Source organism: Mya arenaria, chromosome 13 (genome assembly GCF_026914265.1).
Source record: "Mya arenaria isolate MELC-2E11 chromosome 13, ASM2691426v1".
NCBI classification, from domain to species: domain Eukaryota; kingdom Metazoa; phylum Mollusca; class Bivalvia; order Myida; family Myidae; genus Mya; species Mya arenaria.
This window is the reverse complement of record NC_069134.1, coordinates 47,106,739-47,134,479: the sequence shown is the minus strand read 5'-3', so window position 1 is coordinate 47,134,479 and position 27,741 is coordinate 47,106,739. Positions and strand designations below refer to the sequence as shown.

At 35.8% G+C, this 27,741-nt stretch overlaps 1 protein-coding gene across 2 annotated transcripts; it reads left to right on the top strand.

The window, feature by feature from the left end:
* The first annotated feature begins 1,344 nt into the window (after positions 1 to 1,344).
* LOC128213094 (membrane progestin receptor beta-like) lies at positions 1,345 to 27,567 on the top strand. Of its 2 annotated transcripts, XR_008257678.1 has the most exons (3): positions 1,345 to 1,437; positions 17,244 to 24,942; positions 25,227 to 27,567. XR_008257678.1 is itself a non-coding variant. In XM_052918620.1 (2 exons), exon 2 carries the CDS (start codon positions 17,247 to 17,249, stop codon positions 18,267 to 18,269), a length of 1,023 nt encoding a protein of 340 aa, XP_052774580.1. In that variant the 5' UTR covers positions 1,345 to 1,437; positions 17,244 to 17,246; the 3' UTR covers positions 18,270 to 27,567. The 2 variants fall into 2 exon arrangements, 1 of the variants encoding a protein (XP_052774580.1); XM_052918620.1 differs by having other exon boundaries at positions 17,244 to 27,567.
* The last annotated feature ends 174 nt before the right edge of the window (positions 27,568 to 27,741 follow it).

Here is a 27,741-nt window from a genome sequence, read left to right as displayed (position 1 = left end):
CAGACAGCGCCCAAGATGGCCGCCAAAACACAAACAGTTAGTGATCGAGTATTTATATTTGCTTATTTCCATTACTACTTTTGAGTTTTCAAGAACATGTATCAACTTTATTAATGAAAGTAGGTATATGACCAATGTGGTATAAGTGTACTTCCAGTCACGTCAAATGAAAGAATCGAGTGTTTTTGGCATATTAATTAATGAAAATAATTGAGTTGTCTTTGTGCAGTATGGTATATAATGTTTGTTTCTAGTTGTTCTTACGTTAAATAGTTACACTAGACATATATTGTAACAGTTAAGTATACTCTTTAATTATTCATAATTATATATTATAACAGTTAAATAAAATATTTAATGATTCACAAATTGTTGGTCAAATGTAACCATGGAAACCCCAAGATGGCGACTGTAATAAGAAGAACACTGGGAGTAAGTTTGCAAATTATTTTATAAGTGATCATGAAGATCCATCATAATATTTAACAGTTTAAAAAACATAATATTTAACAGTTTAAAAAACAAGATTGAATATCATTTACAAAACTTCTTGAAATTATAATTTCGCACAGTAGTCTCATGTTACATTACCTTTATCTGTCGGATTACCGGCAACTCTACTTGCTGGTGATTACCAAAAATATTTGAGCAGGTACTCCCCATTGGATATGGTTAAGCCATGTATACATCGTCTGTAAGTTTGGAAGTCAGTAGTGATACAATTGAATTTATAATATATAATCATTAAGAAAAAGTGAAAACAATATTTGGCGAAAGATTTTCACCCTGGCGCTCCCTTAAAATACTACCTGGAGCCAATAATAATCATACTCCAAGGTCCTACTTAACGTATTTCACAGCTCCATATACATGTATTAACCTTTACACAATGTTTGGCCTTCTGATAAATATTGAATATTAGTCTCAAAATTGTCCAATCAATATTATGATTAAGTTAACTTCACCCATAACATTATTCTATCAACACTGGCGAACGCCTTGCGGCAGCCAATAAACGAACAGTAAATTCATTTGGGGTTTTTATCAGCATAAGTCAACTAACATTTTGAGAGTATAAATATGATCAACAGTACCAAATACTTTGTATGAAACCTGCTTGTTCCTCAATTAACAAGTTTGGATCTTCTAAAAGGCCATTAATACTATCATAAATGACTGAAGTTAACAATTTCCACAAACAACGTAATATTTCAACCCCTCTTCAATTGTCTGGATCATTAGGCCTGGTTATCTGTATTTTTTCCAAATCTTACCAATATTGATACCGAATACCGGGTTTTAGCATAACCTAGTTTATGGCCGTTTGTTAGTAGCCGTTATGTCTGCAAATCGGAATCCAGTTCCGGGTTGCTGGGGAAGTTTCATTTCGGCAAAATATTTTGCATAAATTATTCAACAGCAAGTATTGCAATTCAGGTAAGATGTGTAAAATTGTGACGCATACCTGGTCGAATACCACACCGCTTGAAATTTTCATTTCGGGTATCGCAGAGTTGGGTCTTGCCCGAATAAGAGTTTAAATCAGTTTACACAAACGGTTTGTTATTTCTATTAATACTGTGTATGTTAAAAATAAGAAAATGGTAGATGTAAAAGGAAACAGCTTGTTTTAAATGTTAATCAAAATAATTTTCAAAACCTCTGCAGTGTTCGACATTAATGGAGTCCCTAGTCTAAAATAATAGACGTGTTATACGGGATTCTTCCAATCCCTAACGTCTAAACGGGAATGTGCAAAAAATGGGGGTGTTTTAAAAATATTGAAATTGTTTTAAGTGAAGTATTTTATGGTTGAAATTGATCATAAAGAGTTATATTCATATTTTACAATGTAAGTGAAATGTTATTTTGCACTAAACAAGCATTTAATGCATTAAAACAAATTGTTTACCTTTCCAATAAAACGAAAGTTGACTGACACAGACAACAATTATGCGAAGGGGAACAACTCGATACAATCGTAATAGCTCGGCCTCCTCCGACAAAGCTTCGAGATAGACCTCATTATACAATCGTAACAACTCGGCCATGGCCGAAATGTTCCGAGCGATTTAAAACTGTGCCCTAAAGCCTTGCAGGTGCCTTTCATGTATATATCGTTATGTTTTGACAGAATGAAATGAAAAAACCCCGTCAAACTCATAATTATAAGTTGGATATTTATTTTTTTTGTGTACGGAACTAATATAAAATAACATTATCTGGTAATATTTCTTGTTTTTATGATATTTTATAGACGCTATATGCTTTAATCCGGAATCCTGATCGGAACAACTACCCACTTTTGATAATAAACAATTTGTACGTGAAGGATTTGCCATATCAAAAATCTAAAAAAAAACCGTCAACGTACAATTATTTGGACTAATGGAGTCCCGCAATCCCAAGGGCACAAATTTTTGTGGGATGGACACCTGAACGTCGAAGTCCGGTATTCCATCAGGACACTAAAAAAAATTCCCAATAAAAGCTAAATATCAATAAATATAGCGTTTCATTTATTTATTACCTAAATTTGGGTCCCCCTAAATTTCTTAAAAGTGCATGTAAAAATTATATTATTATTAATACGTTGAACACACTAAAGCGAAACTTCAAAGTATGGCTGACTTTTTGACTATAGTTATGTCATGTATCTATAAATAAACAGGTCATTTCACAGTGCGCATGAGGGTTAACGCTTCTGTTTTTTTGTTGACATTATCAACAAGGTCAGAGGTGACAAACTTTTATTATCGGAAAAATAATTATGTTGATTTAGTTTGCTTATGTGTCAGAACCGCCCAAAAAAGATGCCAACACTACTGACTTTGATGCGACCTTTGAGTTGTTACAGTAATATTTTACCCCACAAATACCGGAATCCTACTATTCAACAATCTTTGTTTTGTGCTTTCATTAAAGCAACATAGAAGTAAAATTCCAGAAGTTTTATTAACCCTTTCGGCGCCAAAAGTGCATATTTGCAACAACTAGCCTGACCGCCAAAGTCGCATATTTGCGACAAACGATAGGGAAGTTTTTTTGCTATTTTTACGCTCAGATATTATTACAGAGCCGTGTTATTTCTACTTTCGATTCAGAACGTGGCTTTTTCCTGTTACTTCCGCATTCTCAAATAATTTTTTATGTAAAATTGAATTAATTACAGTCTTTTAAAGTGAATTAAAATCACACAGCCATCTGGACAATCCAAGATGGCTTCCAGGAAAAGGAAGCAGTCTTATATTTGCAAGGAAGTGCTAAATACGATCTTAAATGACAGTGATAGTGATATTCCGGACATCGAATGGGATTTGGATAAGTCAAATGAAAGTTCGGATGACGTTATTAGTGCGAAAACTGTTTCAAATCATTCATCCAGAAAACAAACACCTTCAGGTTAGTATAATGTTTTTTTCTGTTATTGTTTATGTTTTATCCCCATGAAAATGTCAAATATACCATAAATAAAGTAATAAGCACTTGGCAGCTAAATAATTAAATATAATATAAATAAAAGAAGACTAGACTAAAAAAATATCTGAATGAAACTATAATGCTCAGTAGATTGATAGATTGACGGTCAAATTTTTTTTGGATATCTTCAAAATCATCTCTTTTTGTTTTGTGGCTGCTTTTTTAGATCAATTTCTTAATTTATAATGCAGTTTGATAATTAAATATATGCATTTATTGATCTTTTAATTGTTATATAATTATTTATTATTTATTTTAGATCACAGACAAGAGGTCGGGAACAAGGTAGAGCTAGAGGTCGTATGGCGATCGGGAGAGGGGAATATTCGAAGACAAGAAGTATCGGCCAGATTGTGCGGTGCGAAGTGACAGACAGATTCCTGGATGGAGAAGAAAACAAACATCTTTTAAATCCAAACAGCAGTGTTCGGCAAAGGACGCGCCCTTGCGCCATTGGCGCAGAAAAAATCAGGATGGCGCAACGAAATACCTGTAGACGGGCCGATTGGCGCGCCCGTTTTTCGAAAAGCCGTTTTGACTTAATCGAATTTTTAAAGAGCCGTTTTGACTTAATCGATTTCTTTTTTCAGAAGTTTTCTTTCGAAAACCAGCCAGATCCGCCCATGCATGCCTAGATTATGGCCCTTGATAGTATAAAAAAATGCTATTGTGTAAACAATTGGTTGTGAACACGATACAGTCTTCAGTTTTGATTGTATCTCGATGAAACTTGTACAGTATCTAGATATAGATTAGAGATCGGTTCCTTTCGAAAACCAGCCAGATCCGCCCATGAATGCCTAGATTATGGGCCATGAAAGTTTCAAAGAAATGCTTTCTATTTTTAGCCAGGTCTGCATGAGCGAATTCTATTTTTAGCCAAGTTTACATGTACATGTAAATTCAAGTCTAGAGTTAAGGGAGACAATTTGCAAGTCTAGGATTTTGAGAGACAATTTGCTTTTTGCTTCTGCAGCTGACTTTGTGAATTACTCTGCCTTGTTCTTGTTGAAAGCCCAAAGGCCATTTTTTAGCTTTAAGTTCTGTAGTTTGCGCATTCATCTTAACAAAATTGGTTGTGAATGTTTAAGTTATGCACCTGGTGTCATTACTGGCCACACCCAGGGTTCACAGGTTTGGTAAACATAAATCTGGAAAGGTTTGAAAATCTTTTCGTGTGTTCGTGCATCCATCTCAGCACAATTGATTGTGAATGTTTGTTCAAATTGATCAATGTTGTCCTAGGATGCCCTTGACTTTGACCAACTTTTTTTAACTTTTAAAACTACAGATTTTTTTACTATGAGTACAGTTTTGAAAGCATTTTTTTTTGTCAGATGACTTTTACTTGGCACATATTAAAATAGTTCATGCAACTAATCTGCTTACAATACTTTCTGGGCTCAGATGTTGAACGTGCTACGTTTTTAAAAATGAAGGTAACCCAAACACAAAACATAAACTATATGTCTGTTGCCTTTTACCCATACATACATGCTCTGGATTGATATGACCACAAAAGCCATGCCAGTAGAGCATAGGCCCTTTTGGGCCTCTTGTTTTAAATTTATTATGTAATTAATTAATTTTGTACAATAAAATTTCAAAAAATCATATTTGTTTTAATCTAATGTTTAATATATTATTCAATTTATTTACTGTGAAAATTTGAAGAGAAAAAAAGTTATGGTCATGTAAATTACCTTGGTAGAATTCTCTTAGACTTTCAGGAATTAATTTGGCACTGAGAGGAACTTTTGACTATTTATTTGGCGCCAAAAGGGTTAATGCAATCAATGTATAAAATTTCACTACATTTGGGCGCGAAAACATACATTGTACACAATTTTTCGGTCGTTTGCTTTTCCAGTATGCAATACACCTGTTGGGCAGTCTGATTGATTGAGCAGCTCTATTAATATAAACTTGAGTTTTCACAATCCAGATGTAATATTCCAACTGTTTCTCAATCAAAAGCACTGACATGTGACAAGACCTTGAACCATGACGTATTTTATGCATATTTTCCGAAAATCTAAAAATAGTACCAATCATCAAGTTTTTGTTAACATTGTATCCATCTTTGTTTTTGACTGAAAACAAAAGGGACTAAGTCATTCTTCTGCTTTTGAACCCGATCTACTGACTCGGAAACCCAAATCTTCCACTTGCCATTGCCAGAGGTTCATATGTCTGACATTGTGCTAATTTTTTAAATTTGTCATTTTTCATCCTGTTGAAAACATGTATAATATGGTGTTTAAAAGACACTGTATTTGCATGGTAAATTTAATATTAAAACATGTTAAGTAATGAAAAAAACCAGAAGGAAAGGGTGCAGGATGGGTGTCCCCTCTCGCCTATGATTTAGTTTTAGAAATCAAAATGGTGCAATATCCCGTTTTTAGCTCACCTGATCACGAAGTGCTCAAGGTGAGCTATTGTGATCGCCCTGTGCCCGTCGTCGTCGTCCTTCGTCAACAATTTGCCTGTTAACACTCTAGAGGTCACAATTTGGGCACAATCTTAATGAAACTTGGTCAGAATAATACCCTCAATAAAATCTTGAACGAGTTTGATATTGGGTCATCTGGGGTTAAAAATTCAATTTGAATTAAAGGAAAAGCTTGTTAATACTATAGAGGTCACATTTATGACTGTATCTTCAGGAAACTTGGTCAGAATGTTAATATTAATAATCTCTAGGTGAAGTTCGAATCTGGGTCATGTGCGGTCAAAAACTAGGTTGCCAGGTCAAATTGAAGGAATAGCTTGTTAACACTCTAGAGGTCACATTTCTGACTTATCTTCATGAAAGTTGGTCAGAATGTTTATATTAGGGATGGCAACGAGTACCCGAGTACTCAAGTACTCGATCGAACGTCCGAGCACTCGAGTACCAAATCACTACTCGAGTACTCGGAAAAAAAATATAAAAATCACCAAATACACGATTTACAGACAAAATATCAGATCTGGTTAGTTGCCAAGAGGACAATTTACGGTCCCTCTAATCCCCGCTGTGTACACAATTGACCTCAGTCAATTAGTTGACAGTTGTTGTGATAGTTGCAAACTGTCAACAAAGGACCCCTATTTCAAATTAGCACTTATGTCAATTAGCGAAGTTTTGATAGCGGTACTTTCACCTACACAATTCTATTGTATACCAATTAGAGACCTTTCACCAAACAATGGACGCTAACGAGCGAAAGAGTATCGAGAATTGATTTTTTTAATGGGCGTATTTTAACTATTTTTGCAATGATTATCACAATTGATTGGTTGATATTTTAAATCAAAAATTATGAATATTAATGAGGTAAACAAGAATTGCACCGTATGAAAAACTATCATTTAAAACAAAAAAATTGTAGAGTAAACAACTGAACTTCGTATTGAATTTCATTCACTATTTTTATGAATGCTATTAATTTTCGTTCATTGTAATTCTGATTGTTGTTCATTTCTGCAGTGCAAACTGGTATAAAATGAAACGAATAAGACAAATTAAAAGCCTGAAACAACATTTGTTTTCTTTTTATATCATTTTTTGTTAAAACACGTAATGAAAGTTAAAATGACCAATAATACGACCAACGCACAATATACGTCATTAACGATACATGTATACACAATCTTGTCTTTGCGAACGCATAATCAATTTTTCCGAGTACCCAAGTACTTGATCGAACGATTGTCCGAGTACTCGAGTATTAATTTTACTACTAGTTGCCATCCCTAGTTTATATTAATGATCTCTAAGTCAAGTTTAAATCTGGGTCATGTGCGGTCAAAAACTAGGTCACCAGGTCAAATCATAGGAAAAGCTTGTTAGCACTATACAGGTCACATTTATGACTGTATGTTCATGAAACTTATTCAGAATGTATATATTGATTAGCTCTAGGCCAAGTTCTAATCTGGGTCATGTGTGGTCAAAAACTAGGTCACCAGGTCAAATTGAAGAAAAAGCTTGTTAACACTCTAGAGGTCACATTTATGACTGTATGTTCATAAAAGTTGGTCAGAATGTTTGTATAAATAATCTTTATGTCAAGATTAAATCTGGGTCATGTGTGGTCAAAAACTAGGTCACCAGGTCAAATCATAGGAAAAGCTTGTTAGCACTCTAGAGGTCACATTTATGACTGTATATTCATGAAACTTAGTCAGAATGTATGATAAGCTCTAGGCCAAGTTCGAATCTGGGTCATGTGCGGTCAAAAACTAGGTCCAGGGATATAACTTAACTTTTCCAGACCATTAGCCAGCTGGGCTCCTAGCTTTTTGAATTAACGAGCCCAGCATCAAACCCACGAGCCCAACATTCTGTTAACACATTTTATTTACATCCAATTAAAATCACTTACTCACCCATTGTTTATTACAAGGGAATGACAGACTCAAAACATTAGAAATAAGTTGTCATAGACAGCATTGTTAAGCTTCTCAAAATTTTGGTACTTAACAATTTTTGAAAGGCTTTTCTTCACCTTTTGGAATAGAAAGGGACCTCTTGTGTATCACTAGTTTCATGTTTTAATACTTTCAATTAAGTTTATACTAGAAATTCACAGTAATGACAAAAATATTTTGCAAAACCGGCAGACTCAAAACGAACCAAACCATTATCGGTTTTGGACGGCCATGGGCGGTAGTTTGCCCATTTAAGGGAAAATTTGAGCACTGGCCGTTTATTTTTTTCATATTCTTCAAAATGCTTTTGTTATTCGGCCTTGCAAGCTCCTTACGCCGTCAAAAAAATTCCTCATAAGTCTATGTAGGCGCGGCCATATTGGATTTTTCTGATGCGTGATTGGCTATCGCAATTATCCTATTTCCCGGCGCCCAGTACCCTTTTGCAAGAGGTATTTCTCGGCGTCCGGGAGCATATTATTCAGACCCCTATGAAAAAATCGGTCTCGCCACTCGGGCGAACTTCTTTTAAAATTCAGTCGCCCAGATCGGAAATAGGTCACCATTGGCCAGTGGGCGAGTGCTAAGTTATATCCCTGTAGGTCAACAGGTCAAATTTAAGGAAAAGCTTGTTAACAATATAGAGGTCACAATTATAAATGTTTCTTCATGAAAGTTGGTCAGAATGTTAACATTAATAATCTCCGGGTGAAGTCAAGTTTAAATCTAGGTCATGTGCGGTCAAAAACTAGGTCACCAGGTCAAATCATAGTAAAAGCTTGTTAGCACTCCAGAGGTTACATTTATGACTGTATGTTTATGAAACTTCAGAATCAGAATCAGTCAGAATGTTTATATTGATTAGCTCTGGGCCAAGTTCGAATCTGGGTCATGTGCGGCCAAAAACTAGGACACCAGGTCAAATTTAAAGAAAAGCTTGTTAACACTCTAGAGGTCACATATATAACTGTATCTTCATGAAAGTTGGTGAGAATGTTTATATTAAAAATCTCATAAGTCAAGTTTTAATCCGAGTCATGTGCGGTCAAAAACTAGGTCATTAGGTCAATTCATAGAAAAAGCTTGTTAGCACTCTAGAGGTTACATTTATGACTGTATGTTCATGAAACTTAGTCAGAATGTATATATTAATTAGCTCTAGGCCGAGTTCGAATCTGGCACATGTGTGGTCAAAAACAAGGTCACCAGGTAAAATAATAGAAAAAGCATGTTAAAGCTGCACTCTCACAGATTTACTGTTTTTACAACTTTTTTATTTTTTGTCTTGGAAAGAGCAAATTTTTGCATAAATAACTGTAAACCCGTTTCAGGACAAAAAATAAAAAAGTTGTCAAAACGTTCAATCTGTGAGAGTGCAGCTTTAACACTCTAGAGGCTACATTTATGACCATATGTTCATGGAACTTGATCAGAATGTTATTCTTGATGATCTTGAGGTATAGTTTGAAACTGGGCAATCAGAGGTCAAAAACCAGGCCACTAGGTCAAATCATAGAAAAACTTTGTAAACACTGTAGAGGTTACATTCTCTCTTTGATCACCATGAAACTATGTCAGAATGTTTGTGTTTATGAAGTCTATGTCAGGTTTGAAACTGGGTAACCTGAGTTCAAAAACTAGGTCACGAAGTCAAATCATAGAAAACATTGTTAAAACACTATTGAGGCCATATTTTCTACTTTATCTATATGAAACCTGGTCAGAATGTACTTATTACAGCAAGGTAAGGTTTGCATCTGGGTCATCCGTGATATTAAAAAAATCATCTGTGATATTAAAAAAGAACTTGGTCACTAGGAAGGATCTAACCCCCTGTCATAATTGCCCTCGCCCTGAAAACACCTTCAGGGCCCTCTTGTTTAAGGTAGCACAACCCTTCATGAAAACCTTTACTTGAAATGCTTAGTCATGTTTGCCAGCACAAAATTACAAAATCTTTCGAGGATTTCACTGTAGAGGTTTTAATCCAACTAGTCTAAAATTATAGAATGTTATACCGAATTCTTCTAATCCCTAACTTCGAAACGGGTTTGTGCAAAAAACGGGGGGTTTGAAAAATATCAAATTTGTATTTAGAGAAGTATTTTATGCTTGAAATAGATAAAAAAAGGTTCATATTCATATTTTACCATGTAAGTTCAGAAATATTTTGCACAAAACAAGCATTAAATGCATTAAAACACAGGATTTACCTTACTGACACAGAAAACAATAATGCCATTTTAACAACTCGGCCATCTCCGACAAGCTTCGAGATAGAACTTGTAGATGGCCGAGGTGTTCCAATTGTTATAAATCTGTGAGCTGCAGCCTTGCAGGTGTCCTTCATGTATATATATCGTTATGATTTGACAGTATGAAATGGAAAAAACAACACATCAAACTCATAATAATTCGTTGCATATTTTTTTTTGTATGGAACATATATAAAATAACATTATCTGGTAATATTTTTTGTTTTTGTGTTATTTTACAGACACAATATGCTTTAAACTGGAATCCCATCAATTATTTGGACTATAATCCAACCTGAAGTACAAATACTGTTTTTTAACCAGGTTTTCACATAGTGGTTATTAAAATGAGGAACGTTGTTGTTCGGGCGGCCGGGCGGCGCAAACTCATCTATGAAACTGAAAATCTTTGGTAAGGGTTGACATATCTTGACCAAACTTGGTCTATAGAAAGAGTTTATGGGTACCTTTTATGGGATTGCGTTTGGGGTCCCTAGGGTCATGGTCAAGGTCACTGTTATTAAAAATAGAAAAATGGTTGAAACTGAATAACTTTAGTAAGGGATGACATATCTTGACTCAACTTGGTCTATAGTCAGAGTTTTTGGAGACCTTTCATGGGATTGTGTTTGGGTCCCTAGGGTCAAGGTCAAGGTCACTGTTACTAAAAATAGAAAAACAGTTTAAACTGAATAACTTTAGTTAGGGATGACATATCTTGACTAAACTTGGCCTATAGGAAGAGTTTATGGATACAATTCATGGAGTTGGGTTTGGGGTCCCTAGGTTCAAGGTCAAGGTCACCGTAACTAAAAATAGAAAAGCAGTTGAAACTAAATAACTTTAGTAAGGGTCTTGACCAAACTTGGTCTATAGAAAGAGTTAATGGGTACCTATCTTGGATCACTGTTACTAAAAATAGAAAAATGGTTGAAACTGAATAACTTTAGTTAGGGTTGAAATATCTTGACCAAACTTGGTCTATAGGAAGAGTTTGTGGAGACCTTTCATGGGATTGCATTTGGGGTCCCTAGGTTCAAGGTCACTGTTACTAAAAATAGAAAAACAGTTGAAACTGAATAACTTTAGTTAGGGATGACATATCTTGACTCAACTTGGTCTATAGGAAGAGTTTATGGATACCTTTCATGGGATTGCGTTTGGGGTCTCTAGGGTTAAGTTTAAGGTCACTGTTACTAAAAATAGAAAAATGGTTGAAACTGAATAACTTTAGTTAGAGTTGACATATCTTGTCCAAACTTGGTCTATAGGAAGAGTTTATGGATACCTTTCATGGTATTGCATTTGGGGTCCCTAGGGTCAAGGTCACTGTTACTAAAAATAGAAAAAACAGTTGAAACCGAATAACTTTAGTTAGGGATGACATATCTTGACTAAACTTGGTCTATAGGAAGAGTTTATGGATACCTTTCATGGGATTGCATTTGGGGTCCCTAGGGTCAAGGTCACTGTTACTAAAAATAGAAAAATGGTTGAAACTGAATACTTTTAGTTAGAGATGACATATCTTGATTAAACTTGGTCTATAGGAAGAGTTTATGGAGATCTTTCATGGGATTGCGTTTGGGGTCCCTAGGTTCAAGGTCAAGGTCACTGTTGCTAAAAATAGAAAAACAGTTGATACTGAATAACCTTAGTAAGGGTTGACATACCTTGACGAAACTTGGTTTATAGAAAGAATTAATGGGTACCTTTCTTGGGATTGCGTCTGGGGTCCCTAGAGTAAAGGTCGGTGTTACTGAAAATAGAAAAAACGGTTGAAACTGAATATCTTTAGTTAGGGTTGATAATCTTGACCAATCTTGGTCTATAGGAAGAGTTTATGAATACTTTTATGGGATTGCATTTGGGGTCCCTAGGGTCAAGGTCACTGTTACTAAAAATAGTTGAAACTGAATAACGTTAGTCAGTGTCCACATATCTTGACCAAACCAGGTATAAAGGAAGAGTTTATGGATACCTTTCATGGGATTGCGTTTGGGGTCCCTAGATTCAAGGTCAAGGTCACTGTTACTAAAAATAGAAAAATGGTTGAAACTGAATGACTTAAATTAGGGTGGACATATCCTGACCCAACTTGGTCTATAGGAAGAGTTTGTGGATACCTTTCAATCGATTGCATTTGGGGTCCCTCGGGTCAAGGTCACTGTTACTTAAAATAGGAAAACAGACACAGGCTGAAGTTCTTCTGTCAATCATTAAAAACCTGGTTTCGTCGAATTGCAGCGTTTCTTGTTCTTTGTTTAGGAGAGCTATACTTCTCACCCAAGTGTCAACTCACACCTTGATTAAGGTTTTGTGTGCAACCATCCAACCTACTTAATTAACCAAGTTAGACAACACTTACTTGAATTTAATGCAAATAATAGGCCTTTATTATTCGACTTAGAAATTCTGGTTAAGGTTTTGCATGTAAGCACACATAGGTTAATATCTCAGCAACAACTTGATGTATTGCATTAAGACTTTATACAATGTTACTCAACCATCCAACCTACTTAATAAACTAAGTAAGATAACTCTAGTTTGCATTTAATGCAAATAATTGCCCTTTATTATTCAACTTAGAAATTCTGGTTAAGGTTTTGCATGTAAGCACACATAGGTTAATATCTCAGCAACTGTTTGTTGTATTGCATTGAGACTTTATAAAATGGTACTCAACCATCCAATCTACTTAAGTATGATAACTCTAGTTTGCATTAAATTCAAATCATGGCCCTTTTTTATTCGACATAGAAATTCGAATACATCGTGTATCATGCATTGAATCTTTATACACAGGCTCCTAACCATTCAACCTTCTTAATAAATCAGGAAAGATAACTCTATCTTGCATATTATATAATTTTTGCCCCTTTATTATGCTACTTAGATATTCTGGTTAAGGTTATGCATGTATGCACACATAGGTTAATATATCAGCAACTACTTCATGTATTGCATTGAAGCATTATAAAATGGTACACAACCACCTAACCTATTTGAATAACCAAGTCAGATAACTGTATTTTGCAAATAATGGCTCTTTATAATTGGACTTAGAAATTCTGGTTAAAATTGTGCATGTAACAACATTTATGTTAATATCTCAGCAAATACATCATGTATTGCATTGAAATCTAATCTAATTTTACAGTGATCCGCCAAAACTTTTCAATCCTTACATTGAAAAGCGTTGGAAAAGTCCAGCACGCTGTCTCTGTGACAGCTCTTGTTGTTAATACGAGTTATCCCCCAGTGTAGCTCTGTTGGTAAAGCGCCAATTAGAGTTTGTGGGAGATAGTTATCCGCCAGTTTAGCTTTGTTGGTAAAACGCCATGTAGTGTTTGTGGTAAGAGTTATCCACCATTCTAGCTCTGTTGGTAAAGCGCCAATATTATAGTGTTTATGGGTAAGAGTTATCCGCCAGTCTAGTTCTGTTGGTTAAACGCCATATAGTGTTTGTATGTAAGAGTTATCGCCAGTCTAGCTCTGTTGGTGGAGCGCCATTTAGTGTTTGTGGGTAAGAGTTATCCACCAGTCTAGCTCTGTTGGTAATGCGCCATGTAGTGTTTGTGGGTAAGAGTTATCTGCCAGTCTAGCTCTGTTGGTAGAGCGCCATATAGTGTTTGTGGGTAAGAGTTATCCACCAGTCTAGCTCTGTTGGTAGAGCGCCATATAGTGTTTGTGGGTAAGAGTTATCCACCAGTCTAGCTCTGTTGGTAGAGCGCCATATAGTGTTTGTGGGTAAGAGTTATCCACCAGTCTAGCTCTGTTGGTAGAGCGCCATATAGTGTTTGTACGCAAGAGTTATCTGCCAGGTTAGCTCTGTTGGTAGAGCGCCATGTAGTGTTTGTAGGTAAGAGTTATCCACCAGTCTAGCACTGTTGGTAGTGCGCCATGTAGTGTTTGTAGGTAAGAGTTATCCACCAGTCTAGCTCTGTTGCTAGAGTGCCATTTAGTGTTTGTGGGTAAGAGTTATCTGCCAGGTAAGCTCTGTTGGTAGTGCGCCATGTAGTGTTTGTGGGTAAGAGTTATCTGCCAGGTTAGCTCTGTTGGTAGTGCGCCATTTAGTGTTTGTGGGTAAGAGTTATCTGCCAGGTTAGCTCTGTTGGTAGTGTGCCATGTAGTGTTTGTGGGTAAGAGTTATCTGCCTGTCTAGATTTGTTGGTAGAGCGCCATATAGTGTTTGTGGGTAAGAGTTATCTGCCAGGTTAGCTCTGTTGGTAGTGCGCCATGTAGTGTTTGTGGGTAAGAGTTATCTGCCAGGTTAGCTCTGTTGGTAGTGTGCCATGTAGTGTTTGTGGGTAAGAGTTATCTGCCGGTCTAGATTTGTTGGTAGAGCGCCATATAGTGTTTGTGGGTAAGAGTTATCCACCAGTCTAGCTCTGTTGGTAGAGCCCCATATAGTGTTTGTGGGTAAGAGTTATCTGCCAGGTTAGCTCTGTTGGTAGAGCGCCATATAGTGTTTGTGGGTAAGAGTTATCTGCCAGGTTAGCTCTGTTGGTAGAGCGCCATATAGTGTTTGTGGGTAAGAGTTATCTGCCAGGTTAGCTCTGTTTGTAGAGCGCCATATAGTGTTTGTGGGTAAGAGTTATCCGCCTGTCTAGCTCTGTTGGTAGAGCGCCATATAGTGTTTATGGGTAAGAGTTATCTGCCAGTCTAGTTCTGTTGGTAGAGCGCCATGTAGTGTTTGTGGGCAAGAGTTATCTGCCTGTCTAACTCTGTTGGTAGAGCGCCATATAGTGTTTGTGGGTAAGAGTTATCTGCCAGGTTAGCTCTGTTTGTAGAGCGCCATATAGTGTTTGTGGGTAAGAGTTATCCGCCTGTCTAGCTCTGTTGGTAGAGCGCCATATAGTGTTTATGGGTAAGAGTTATCTGCCAGACTAGTTCTGTTGGTAGAGCGCCATGTAGTGTTTGTGGGCAAGAGTTATCTGCCTGTCTAACTCTGTTGGTAGAGCGCCATGAAGTGTTTGTAGGTAAGAGTTATCCGCCTGTCTAGCTCTGTTGGTAGAGCGCCATGAAGTGTTTGTGGGTAAGAGTTATCCGCCAGTCTAGCTCTGTTGGTAAAGCGCCATGAAGTGTTTGTAGGTAAGAGTTATCCGCCTGTCTAGCTCTGTTGGTAGAGGGCCATGTAGTGTTTGTGGGAATGAGTTAACCACCAGTCCAGCTCTGATGGTAAAGAGCCATGTAGTGTTAGTGGGTAAGATTTATCTGCCAGGTTAGCTCTGTTGGTTGAGCGCCATGTAATGTTATAGGGTAAGAGTTATCCGCCAGGTTAGCTCTGATGGTAAAGCGCCATGTAGTTTTTGTGGGTAAGAGTTATCCGCCTGTCTAGCTCTGTTGTTTGAGCGCCATGTAGTGTTTGTGGATAAGAGTTATCTGCCAGGTTAGCTCTGATGGTAAAGCGCCATGTAGTTTTTGTGGGTAAGAGTTATCCGCCTGTCTAGCTCTGTTGATAGAGCGCCATGTAGTGTTTGTGGGTAAGAGTTATCCGCCTGTCTAGCTCTGTTGGTTAAACGCCATATAGTGTTTGTACGTAAGAGTTATCGCCAGTCTAGCTCTGTTGGTGGAGCGCCATGTAGTGTTTGTGGGTAAGAGTTATTGCCAGTCTAGCTCTGTTGGTGTAGCGCCATATAGTGTTTGTACGTAAGAGTTATCACCAGTCTAGCTCTGTTGGTGGAGCGCCATATAGTGTTTGTACATATGAGTTATCCGCCTGTCTAGCTCTGTTGGTGGAGCGCCATTTAGTGTTTGTGGGTAAGAGTTATCACCAGTCTAGCTCTGTTGGTAGAGCGCCATATAGTGTTTGTACGTAAGAGTTCTCCGCCTGTCTAGCTCTGTTGGTGGAGCGCCATATAGTGTTTTTACGTAAGAGTTATCACCAGTCTAGCTCTGTTGGTGGAGCACCATATAGTGTTTGTACGTAAGAGTTATCCGCCTGTCTAGTTCTGTTGGTAGAGCGCCATATAGTGTTTGTACGTAAGAGTTATCACCAGTCTAGCTCTGTTGGTAGAGCGCCATATAGTGTTTGTACGTAAGAGTTATCCGCATGTCTAGTTCTATTGGTAGAGCGCCATATAGTGTTTGTACGTAAGAGTTATCCACCTGTCTAGTTCTGTTGGTTGAGCGCCATATAGTGTTTGTACGTGAGAGTTATCACCAGTCTAGCTCTGTTGGTAGAGCGCCATATAGTGTTTGTACGTAAGAGTTATCCGCCTGTCTAGTTCTGTTGGTAGAGCGCCATATAGTGTTTGTACGTAAGAGTTATCGCCAGTCTAGCTCTGTTGGTGGAGCGCCATTTAGTGTTTGTGGGCAAAAGTTACCTGCAAGTCTAGCTCTGTTGGTAAAGCGTCATGTAGTGTTTGTAGGTAAGAGTTATCCACCAGTCTAGCATTTTTTACAGTTCCCAAAACTCTCTAAAAAAATAAATTGACCCTTATTGTGTATTACATTTTCTACTGACTTCTACTGAAATTGGTCCATCGTTGCCAAAATCAGCACATTGTCAAATTTTAGAAGCCCTGGTTTCTAGCAAACACATAATATTAGTACAATGTTATGTTAATGTTGTACCATGGTTAATTTGTTGTTCAAACTTGAGGCAGTGTGCGGAAAACATTATTGAATATTTTCGAATGATATTTAATTAGGCTTTTTGCTTAAACTTGTTCATATTTTATCAAAAGTATAAATAAAGTGAATGATGCTGGGTATACGTAACCATGGTGATTTAACTGTTTACCTCTCATTTCATGCTTATCATTTTATCCTCAAACTCATATCAGTCCATTGTTTAAAGATTCCGATTTGTGGTGATGTGGATTAGCCGGTATCTTAAGGTCAAAATGTTGGTTTTGTTGGAAAAGTCTACATTATTTTTGGTCTGCCCTTATAACCCCTCACAATCCATGAATGTCAGAGTGTTATTTGTTTGCTAACCTGTCTAAATAGAGATAAACTGAAACTAGAGCTTCCTTTATCCATTTGTATGCTGGTTAAGATTAGTACTGTATGTTCTTAAGCATAAATCAATGATTTCAATTTTAAATAAAATGATTTATTATTTAAATTTTATAAATTCAGACTATGCCGATCCAGAGACTTATCCAGAAGTACCCAGCTCCTGGGCACAAAGATGACATGCCATTACTTTTCCATGAGCCCCACGTTGAGACTGGCTTTCGACACATCCACCAACCATGGCATTACTACCTCCTTAGTCTCTTCCAACGACACAATGAGTGTATGAATGCCTGGACACACCTCATTGGCTGCATTGTGGCAATTTATCGCATCCACAAAATATCCTATGAATTTAATGCTTACAATGATCCATGGATGTACCCGATGCTTGCTGGCTCGATTACCATGATTATCATGTATTTCTGCAGTTTTGCCGCCCATACTTTCCACAACAAGTCTGAGCTTTGGCATTACACTTGCTTCTATATTGATTACTCAGGCATTGGTGTGTATGGACTTGGAAGCACGATCATCCACTACTTTTATTGCACCCATCCAAATTTAACCGAATCTTTTATCTACAAAATGGCAGTTCCAGTTGGTGTTATTTTATCTATAAACGTTTGCGCTTGCTGTAGCATATCCAAAACATTGTATTCCCGGCCTTACCCATTTACAAGGAAGATTTGGCAACTGTCTTCTGTTCTGGGAATCTACCTGTGGTTAAACATTCCAATTTTTCATCGAATGTACATGTACTATTGTACAGATAGAGTAGATCCAGAAAAGTGGGACCAAAGCTTTGACGACCACACACAACAGATGATTTGGTTTGTAACAGCTGGGTTTTTCTTTGGCTCAGATATTCCGCAACGATTCTTTCCAGGAAAGTTTGACTTTCTCTTTCACAGTCATCAAATCTTCCATGTATTCATCATGCTGATGAACTTCAAGCAAATAGATGGCATGTATAGCGACATTCATCTACACCTTGAGCGAATAAAGAAAGTTGAAGATGTACCAACTTTCTGGAATACATTTGGAGCTGTTCTTCTTGCCATCACTGCAAATATCATAGTTGTGTTATTTTTCCAAGAAAAGGCTAAGGCAAGACTAAAACGAGAATCTGAGGAAAGAGCAAAGTAGTTTATACTGGCAGATAGCGCTGGGAAATTGTATGCCATTCTGTTAATGTATCCCTAAAATCTCTGTCTTAATGATCTGTTTAAGTAAGCAGGACTAACTGTTTATGTGGGTTAAATTGAAACAGCTTTGAAAATACATTTCATGTTTAATAACATGTTGTTGTTTTTTGTTGTTGTTGTTGTTGTTTTTAATTTTGAGAGGCACAATCTTATACATATTCTATTTTATATTGACTTGTTTAGATATATATTTAAATGCTGTTAATCAATAGATGTGGTCTGTGATCTTTTCTTTAGATGTACAAGTGTTTGTCACATGGAAAATAAAACTGACATTAATTATCAGTCCCTGATTTCCAATATACATTAAGCCTAACAGGTTTAAGGATCATATTTTATTGTTCCAAATTGCTTCCTAAAACTTGATTTTATTAACCAAAACATTGTTTATCAAATGAATATCTATTGAATAAGACTCAAAACTCTCTAAAATGATATACTGGCCCCAATTCAGCGTACATTTCAGTCCCTTAAAAGTCTGGAATAAGCTCAGCACAATTTTTTTTTCATTCAAAAGGAAATTGTCTGATTTTTATCACAATCAAATTTTTTAAATTGTTAAGTCTCGTTTATATAAATGTATTTCAAAGTGTATTTTGAATGCTTTCAGACTGCAATTCTGTAGTTAACAATCATTTTTGTTGTTGAATTGGATTTTGATTGGATCCTTAATATTCATGTTCCAATGCATTTTCAATGAATGTTTGTTATTGTATGTTCACTGACATATCAACATTTCATGAATAGACTTTTATTATTGGAAACTTGTAATCCACACTTTTCCCTTTATACAGCACAATTCAGCACATCTATCCATTGCAAATCAAGTCTTTTTATTCACTATATTTTTTAAATGTAAAGTCTGTGCCACTACACACCGCTTATGATTTGCATTTAAAGTGAAAGTAGGATAATTTTTCACAACCTTGACCTTGTTATTTGAAACGTTTTACTAGTTTGTGTTGTCGAAATTTTAGTGCCATGTATTTTGAAATGTTTGAATATTGCATTTTCAAATCTAAAACAGTAGCATAATAAATGTGTAGATTAGTTTGTTTGTCACCGCATGGCGCATGCAGAAATCCTGGAAAACCCCAATGTTTATGAATTCCTAATAATGTTTATTAGCCAGGTTTTTACATATTGAAACCTGGTTATAAGAATGATGAACGTCGTTGTTCGGGCGGGCAGGCGGCCGGCCGGCGTCCAACTCGCCTATGAAACCGAATAATTTCGGTAAAGGTTGACATATCTTGACCAAACTTGGTCTATAAGAACAGTTTATGGATACCTTTCATGAGATTGGGGTCCCTAGAGTCAAGGTCAAGGTCACTGTTACTAAAAATAGAAGAATGGTTGAAACTGAATAACTTTAGTTTTGGTTGACATATCTTGACCCAACTTGGTATAAAGGAAAGGTTTATGGATACCTTTCATGGGATTGCGTTTGGGGTTCCTAGGGTCAAGGTCACTGTTACTAAAAAAAGAAAAACAGTTGAAACTGAATAACTTTAGTTAGGGTTGACATATCTTGACCCAACTTAGTATAAAAGAAGAGTTTATAGATACCTTTCATAGGATTGCATTTGGGGTGCCTAGGGTCAAGGTCAAGGTCACTGTAACTAAAAATAGAAAAACAGTTGAAACTGAATTACTTTAGTCAGGGTTCACATATGTTGACGAAATTTGGTATAAAGGAAGAGTGTATGGAGACCTTTCATGGGATTGCATTTGGGGCCATAGGGTCAAGGTCACTGTTACTAAAAATAAAAAAAAACAGTTGAAACTGAATAACTTTAGTCAGGGTTAACATATCTTGACCAAACTTGGTATATAGGAAGAGTTTATTGATACTTTTCATGAGGTTGCGTTTGGGGTTCCTAGGGTCAAGGTCACTGTTACTAAAAATAGAAAAACAGTTGAAACTGAATAACTTTAGTCAGGGTTCACATATCTTGACCAAACTTGGTATATAGGAAAAGTTTGTGAACAAGTTCCTTTAAAATCATTTTCATTTCCCAGCAACAGAGTTTGATGATTTACTAAAATCACCGATGATAACAATATCTATAATTATGTGCCATGACAAAGTAACATAATCATCTTTATTTATTGATTAAACTTTCCCTTTAATGTTCATTTCCCCACTTATGCATGCTTCCTGTCTTCTGTGTATATCCTCTAACCAAATTGGCCTGTTCTTATACATGTATAAACACAACACACAATAAATCAACTGAATTATAATTCTCACAACACAGGCTGAAGTTCTTCTGTCAATCATTGAAAACCTGGTTTCATCGCATTGCGGCGTTTCTTGTTTATGTTAGTATTATAGCTGATAGTCACTTTTAGCTTGACTCAAAGATTAAGGAGAGCTATACTACTCACCTTAGCAATGGCGTTGGCATAGGCCTCACACCTTGGTTAAGGTTTTGCATGTTAGCACCTTCAAGTTATTATCTCAGCAAGTACATCACTTGTTGCATTGAAACTTTAGATAAGAGTTTCCAACTATACAACCTACTTGTACTTAATTAATAAAGTAAGCTTACATTGTTTTGAATACAATGCAAGTTATGGGCCTTTATTATTTGACTCAGAAATTCTGGCTCATGTAAGCACACATAGGTTACATAATCTCAGCAACTACTCGCATTGAGATTAATACACTACTCAATGATCAAAACATATTTAAACAAAGGATGTTTGTCAAACATTATGACCCCCCACCCCCCCTGAGCGCCATGTTGTCAGGATTAATATGGACATTTGAATGAAATATGCATGGACCGAAATGACAGCTGATTTGTCACTGACATTGGATGCTGTTAAGGCAATTTGAAGAATATGACCATTCAAGTGTGAGGATAGAGTGTGTTATGACCATGACCTTTGACCTCAAAATCCATAGGAGTCAGCTGGTCACCGAAACCTAAAAAAAACACTATGACCTTGACCTTTGGCCCGATGACCCCCAAAAACAGGGGTCATCTACTGGTCAGGCCCAACCTCCAAGTCAAGTATGAGGGCCATAGGTGCATACATTGTCGAGTTATCACTCAGACGACCTTTTACCATTCAAAGTCACAGTGACCTTGACCTTTGGCCTGATGACTCCCAAAAACAATAGGGGTCATCAACTGGTCAGGCCCAACTTACATATCAAGTTTGATGACCATAGGTCTAGGCATTGTTGAGTTATCACTTGGACAAGCTTTAAAATTATTTAACCATTTAAGGTCACTGTGACCTTTGACCCTAAAATCAAAAGGGGTCATCTTCTGGTCAAGCCCAACCGTCATGTCAAGTTTGATGACCATATGTCAAGGAATTGTAGAGTTATCACTCGGACAAGCTTTGGTCTACCGACACACTGACCGACCGACCAACATGTGCAAAGCAATATACCCCTCTTCTTCGAAGGGGGGGGGGCATAAAACTCAAGTTGGATAACTCTTTTTTTCATATAATATAAATTATAGCCCTTTATTATTCAACTTAGAAATTCTGGTTAAGGTTTTGCATGTTATCTAATTTTACCAAAGCTTTGCAAGCTTTGCAACCCTTGAAAGCGGTGAATAGTCTAGTGCACTTTCTCTGTGATACCTCTTGTTCTTTTCCATACTTCTTTCCAAGCTTTACTTACTATTACCTCAGAAAGAAAAAATACACAGTTTATTTTAATGCATTTATTGTAAAATGTGTATCATTCTTTTGGATAAAATATATATATAGATATATAATATATTTCTTTTTGTTAAATTGGTGTATATATATATATATATATATATGTGTACCAATTTAACCAAATAAGACTAAGATTAAGCACTTATCTGTGTTGAACCTGAGTTCTGACTCAAGGTGATGCTGAATATAGAATACTGAATATGAGCCCTGCTTTGTTTCGAAAATTAATTTTAAATGATACAGTGGTATGGTGTCCTGTCAATTGTTTGGGTACATATTTCTCTACTGATGTACATTAATTTATTTTAATTATGCACTTCAAGAACTGATAAAGGTTAAAAAAAAGACTACAAGTTGATTTCATCCTTCTCTGTCTCAAGCTTATCCTCATTTATGTTAATTGAAACAAGTTGAGGGTATACTGAGCCTGAAACCTTGAGTATAATGAGAACAATAACCACAAGTGTTAGTTGTACCTTGATATATCTGGTTTATTTTAGATCTGTTATATTGGTGTTGTTAGATGATTTATGTTATCTTTATTGTACATGACTGTTTATGTTGTAATGTGGTACTAAATTGTTGAGTAATTTATGAGATATTGACCAAGTAAATGTTTTTAGTGTATATTCAATGCTACCAGGTTTATACATTTATAATTATGTTATCTACTACAATAAATGTAATGATTAAATCATATTAAAACCACCCTTGATAATAACCTACTTGGTTTATCAGAAGAATATATTCAATGTTCATACGAATTTCATCACCTTTGCTCAAAAACTCAAGTTTTCTTACCTCTTTTTGTGAAGTCCATCTTCTCACAAATTTGTAAATCATTGACCATTTAACATATCCTGTGAAAGTTTTAGAGCAATATTCCACTTTCAAATATTGTCTGTTTAAAAATCAAATATTGTCTGTTTAAAAATCAAATATTGTCTGTTTAAAAAAAAGTGTCTAAATGTTGCCCTAATGTTACGAGTGCACTTCCGAAGGTTTTGCAATTACATTTTTAGCTCGACTATTCGAAGAATATGGAGAGCTATACTACTCACCCAAGCGTCGGCGTAGGCGTCACCCCTTGGTTAAGGTCTTGCATGTTAGCACACATAGGTTAATATCTCAGCAACTACTTGATGTATTGCATTGAGACTTTATACAATGGTATTCAACCACCCAAACTCATTGAATAACAAAGTTAGATAATTGTATTTTGCAAATAATGGCCCTTTATTATTACACTTAAAAATTCTGGTTAAAATTTTGCATGTAATCACATTTATGTTAATATCTCAGCACATTATGTATTGCATTGAAATCTAATCTAACAGTGATCCATGCATTCGCCAAAACTTTTTAATCGTTACACTGAAAAGAGGCGGAATAGTCGAGCGCGCTGTCTCTGTGACAGCTCTTGTTAAATAAATCCTTAGGCATGTAAATTACAACATGCAGTTTATATTTTATGATAATATTGATAACAAATGAAATTAAGGTACATTAAAATAATAACTCCAAAATTAACATGTAATAATTGATATATATCTGTTTAAAATGTTCTTGCATTAAAGTTTAGTAAGTGTAGAAACTACTTTTAAGAAAATAAATAATTTTGAGTTTTAAAGCATTTCATCGCATGTAGTTATTTAAAGTTTTAATCTTATTTATTATACAACAATTGTGAAACATGTTACATAACATTATATTAATCACACTCGTGATGTAACACGAGAGTGTGGTATTTTGTTGTGGTGGAAACAGGATCCTGGAGGAAATCCACTTGTCCGGCTTGGTGACCATGCACCCAGGACAGGAATCGAACCTGGGCCGCCTAGGTGAGAAGCGAGTGCACTTACCACTGCTCTTACCCAACATCCAAGATTACTGAAAGAAGTCCAAGAAAGATAATCAAGAAAATAAGAAAATCAGTTTTTTTGCCACTCCTGTACAATTCGGAAAATAAATTGTTCTGATTCTTATTGGGCCAAGGTGATGCTTTGTGCAATGGTATCATGTGACTAGTGACTCCCTTCATTGTTTGCGGTCATGAATATATTTATAAGGGTGGTATGGCGTCATGTCAATTGTTTGATCACTTTAATATTAAATATACAGTAAGCTCATTACCTGTATATTTAATATGTGCTGAGCAACCTAAACTGATATGGGCTTCATTTTCTTCATTAATGTGAATACATTTTGGTAGGCTAGGATGATTTAGCCCGTATCATGGCAGATTATTCTTGCAATCTTTGTGTGTCTAAAATGTAAAATATATCTTCTTTCAACTCATTTATTACTTTCAATTATTGTATTGTATATAAATTGATCCTTATTTGAACATATAGGAACATCATTTATTATAAAACATCTATTGCTTTGTCTTTGTAAGGAATAAATTAAATTAATTGAAACCTTAAACTTTCCCATTTGTTCATCAACTGGTTTAAATTAAGGAACTGGTTGACAGGGCCTACATACATTAACAATTATTGTTTGTACTACATAACACTGTATTTTAATGTCCTTTGAAGGTTTTTCATGGACTTGTATAGATCAAACATTGAGTGTATCATACGCTTATATAGATCCAATTCTTTAATGAGTTTCATACACTTATATTATAAATCCAATCTCTGAATGTGTTTCATACCCTTGTATAGATCTATGGTTTATTGTGCTTCATACACATGTATAGGTCCAATCTCTGAATGTGTTTCATACACTTGTATTGTAGATCCCATAGTTGAATGTGTTTCATACCCTTGTATAGATCTATGGTTTATTGTGCTTCATACACATGTATAGGTCCAATCTCTGAATGTGTTTCATACACTGGTATTGTAGATCCCATAGTTGAATGTGTTTCATACCCTTGTATAGATCTATGGTTTATTGTGCTTCATACACATGTATAGGTCCAATCTCTGAATGTGTTTCATACACTGGTATAGATCTATGGTTTATTGTGCTTCATACACATGTATAGGTCCAATCTCTGAATGTGTTTCATACACTTGTATAGATCTATGGTTTATTGTGCTTCATACACATGTATAGGTCCAATCTCTGAATGTGTTTCATACACTGGTATAGATCTATGGTTTATTGTGCTTCATACACATGTATAGGTCCAATCTCTGAATGTGTTTCATACCCTTGTATAGATCTATGGTTTATTGTGCTTCATACACTTGTATAGGTCCAATCTCTGAATGTGTTTCATACACTGGTATTGTAGATCCCATAGTTGAATGTGTGTCATACCCTTGTATAGATCTATGGTTTATTGTGCTTCATACACATGTATAGGTCCAATCTCTGAATGTGTTTCATACACTGGTATAGATCTATGGTTTATTGTGCTTCATACACATGTATAGGTCCAATCTCTGAATGTGTTTCATACACTTGTATTGTAGATCCCATAGTTGAATGTGTTTCATACCCTTGTATAGATCTATGGTTTATTGTGCTTCATACACATGTATAGGTCCAATCTCTGAATGTGTTTCATACACTTGTATTGTAGATCCCATAGTTGAATGTGTTTCATACCCTTGTATAGATCTATGGTTTATTGTGCTTCATACACATGTATAGGTCCAATCTCTGAATGTGTTTCATACACTGGTATTGTAGATCCCATAGTTGAATGTGTTTCATACCCTTGTATAGATCTATGGTTTATTGTGCTTCATACACATGTATAGGTCCAATCTCTGAATGTGTTTCATACACTGGTATTGTAGATCCCATAGTTGAATGTGTTTCATACCCTTTTATAGATCTATGGTTTATTGTGCTTCATACACATGTATAGGTCCAATCTCTGAATGTGTTTCATACACTGGTATTGTAGATCCCATAGTTGAATGTGTTTCATACCCTTGTATAGATCTATGGTTTATTGTGCTTCATACACATGTATAGGTCCAATCTCTGAATGTGTTTCATACACTGGTATTGTAGATCCCATAGTTGAATGTGTTTCATACACTTTTATAGGTCCAATCTTTGAAGGTGTTTCATACACTTGTATAGGTCCAATCTTTGAATGTGTTTCATACACTTGTATTATAGATCCAACGTTGAATGTGCTACATATGCTTGTACAGGTTTTATCTTTGAATGTGTTTCATACACTTGTATGGGTCCAACGTTGAATGTGTTACATATGCTTGTACAGGTTCTATCTTTGAATGTGTTTCATACACTTGTATGAGTCCAACGTTGAATGTGTTACATATGCTTGTACAGGTTCTATCTTTGAATGTGTTTCATACACTTGTATGAGTCCAACGTTGAATGTGTTACATATGCTTGTACAGGTTCTATCTTTGAATGTGTTTCATACACTTGTATGGGTCCAACGTTGAATGTGTTACATATGCTTGTACAGGTTCTATCTTTGAATGTGTTTCATACACTTGTGCAGATCCAATATTGAAAATTTGTGCAATTGATGCGTTTGTGATCTCTATTGTTTTCATGAACTTATAGTTATTGTTTATTTATTTCATCTTTAGCTCAACTTTTGGAAGAATAAGGAGAGCTATACTACTCAACCTAGTGTCACTGTCGACGTCACTCTGTCGCTTCACACTTTTGTTAAGGTTTTGCATGTAAGCACCTTCCAAGTCATTATCTCAGGAAATGCATCATGTATTGCATTGAAATTAAGATATGAGTCCCCAATTATCCAACCTAATTAGTTATTCATGTAAAATAACTCTATCTTGCATATAATGCAAATTATTGCCCTTTAGTATTGGTCTGAAATTCTGGTTATGGTTTTGCATGAAACCACACATAGGTTAATATGTCAGCAACTGCTTGATGTACTGCATTGGAAATTTATACAAAGGTACTCAACCATCTATCCTACATGTACTTGAATAATTAAGTTTGGTCACCCTGTTTTGCATAGAGTGCATATTATGGTCCTTTATTATTTTATTAATATCCTGGTTAAAGTTGTGCATGTTACCACATTTAAGTCAATATCTCAGCAAATGCATATGTATTGCATTGACACTTTATATAAAGGCTCCCAACCATCCAACCTTCTTAAATAACCAAGTAAGATAACTCAATCTTGCATATAATATGAATTTTTCCCCTTTCTTGTTTGAATCAGAAATTCTGGTTAATGTTTTGCATGAAAGCACATATAAAACTTTGCGACTACTTCATGTATTGCTTTGAAACTTTATACAATTATGTATGATAACTCTATCTTGCATATTATGCAAATTTTGCCCCTTTATATATTTAACTGGTCAAGACTTTACATTTTATCTCATTTTACAGTGATCCATGCACGTTTCACTAAAGCTTAAAATCCTTAAAAATAAAAGCAGAAAGTCGAGCCCTATTACAACTCTTGTTTTGTTGTTGTTGTTTTTTATACTTTTTTTACTTTTTATTTGCTGAAGTTTGTTTAATATTAACAATTTACAATGTTATTGTTATAGCACAAATGTACATGTAGGTCATATTTGTTTTGATATGCAGTAAATACATTACACAGTTATACCTTATACAGTGTTTTGACTTGAATTAATCCAACCCTCTTCGCTGTATGAGTTTGTAAACTGTAATTGGAGTTCTAAAGCGGGTGTTAGATAAGGGACTGGTGCCATTAAATGCATGTTCGGTTTTGAAGATCTACAGAGCTTATGTTTGTATGGTATACTCCTTGCCGATATATATAT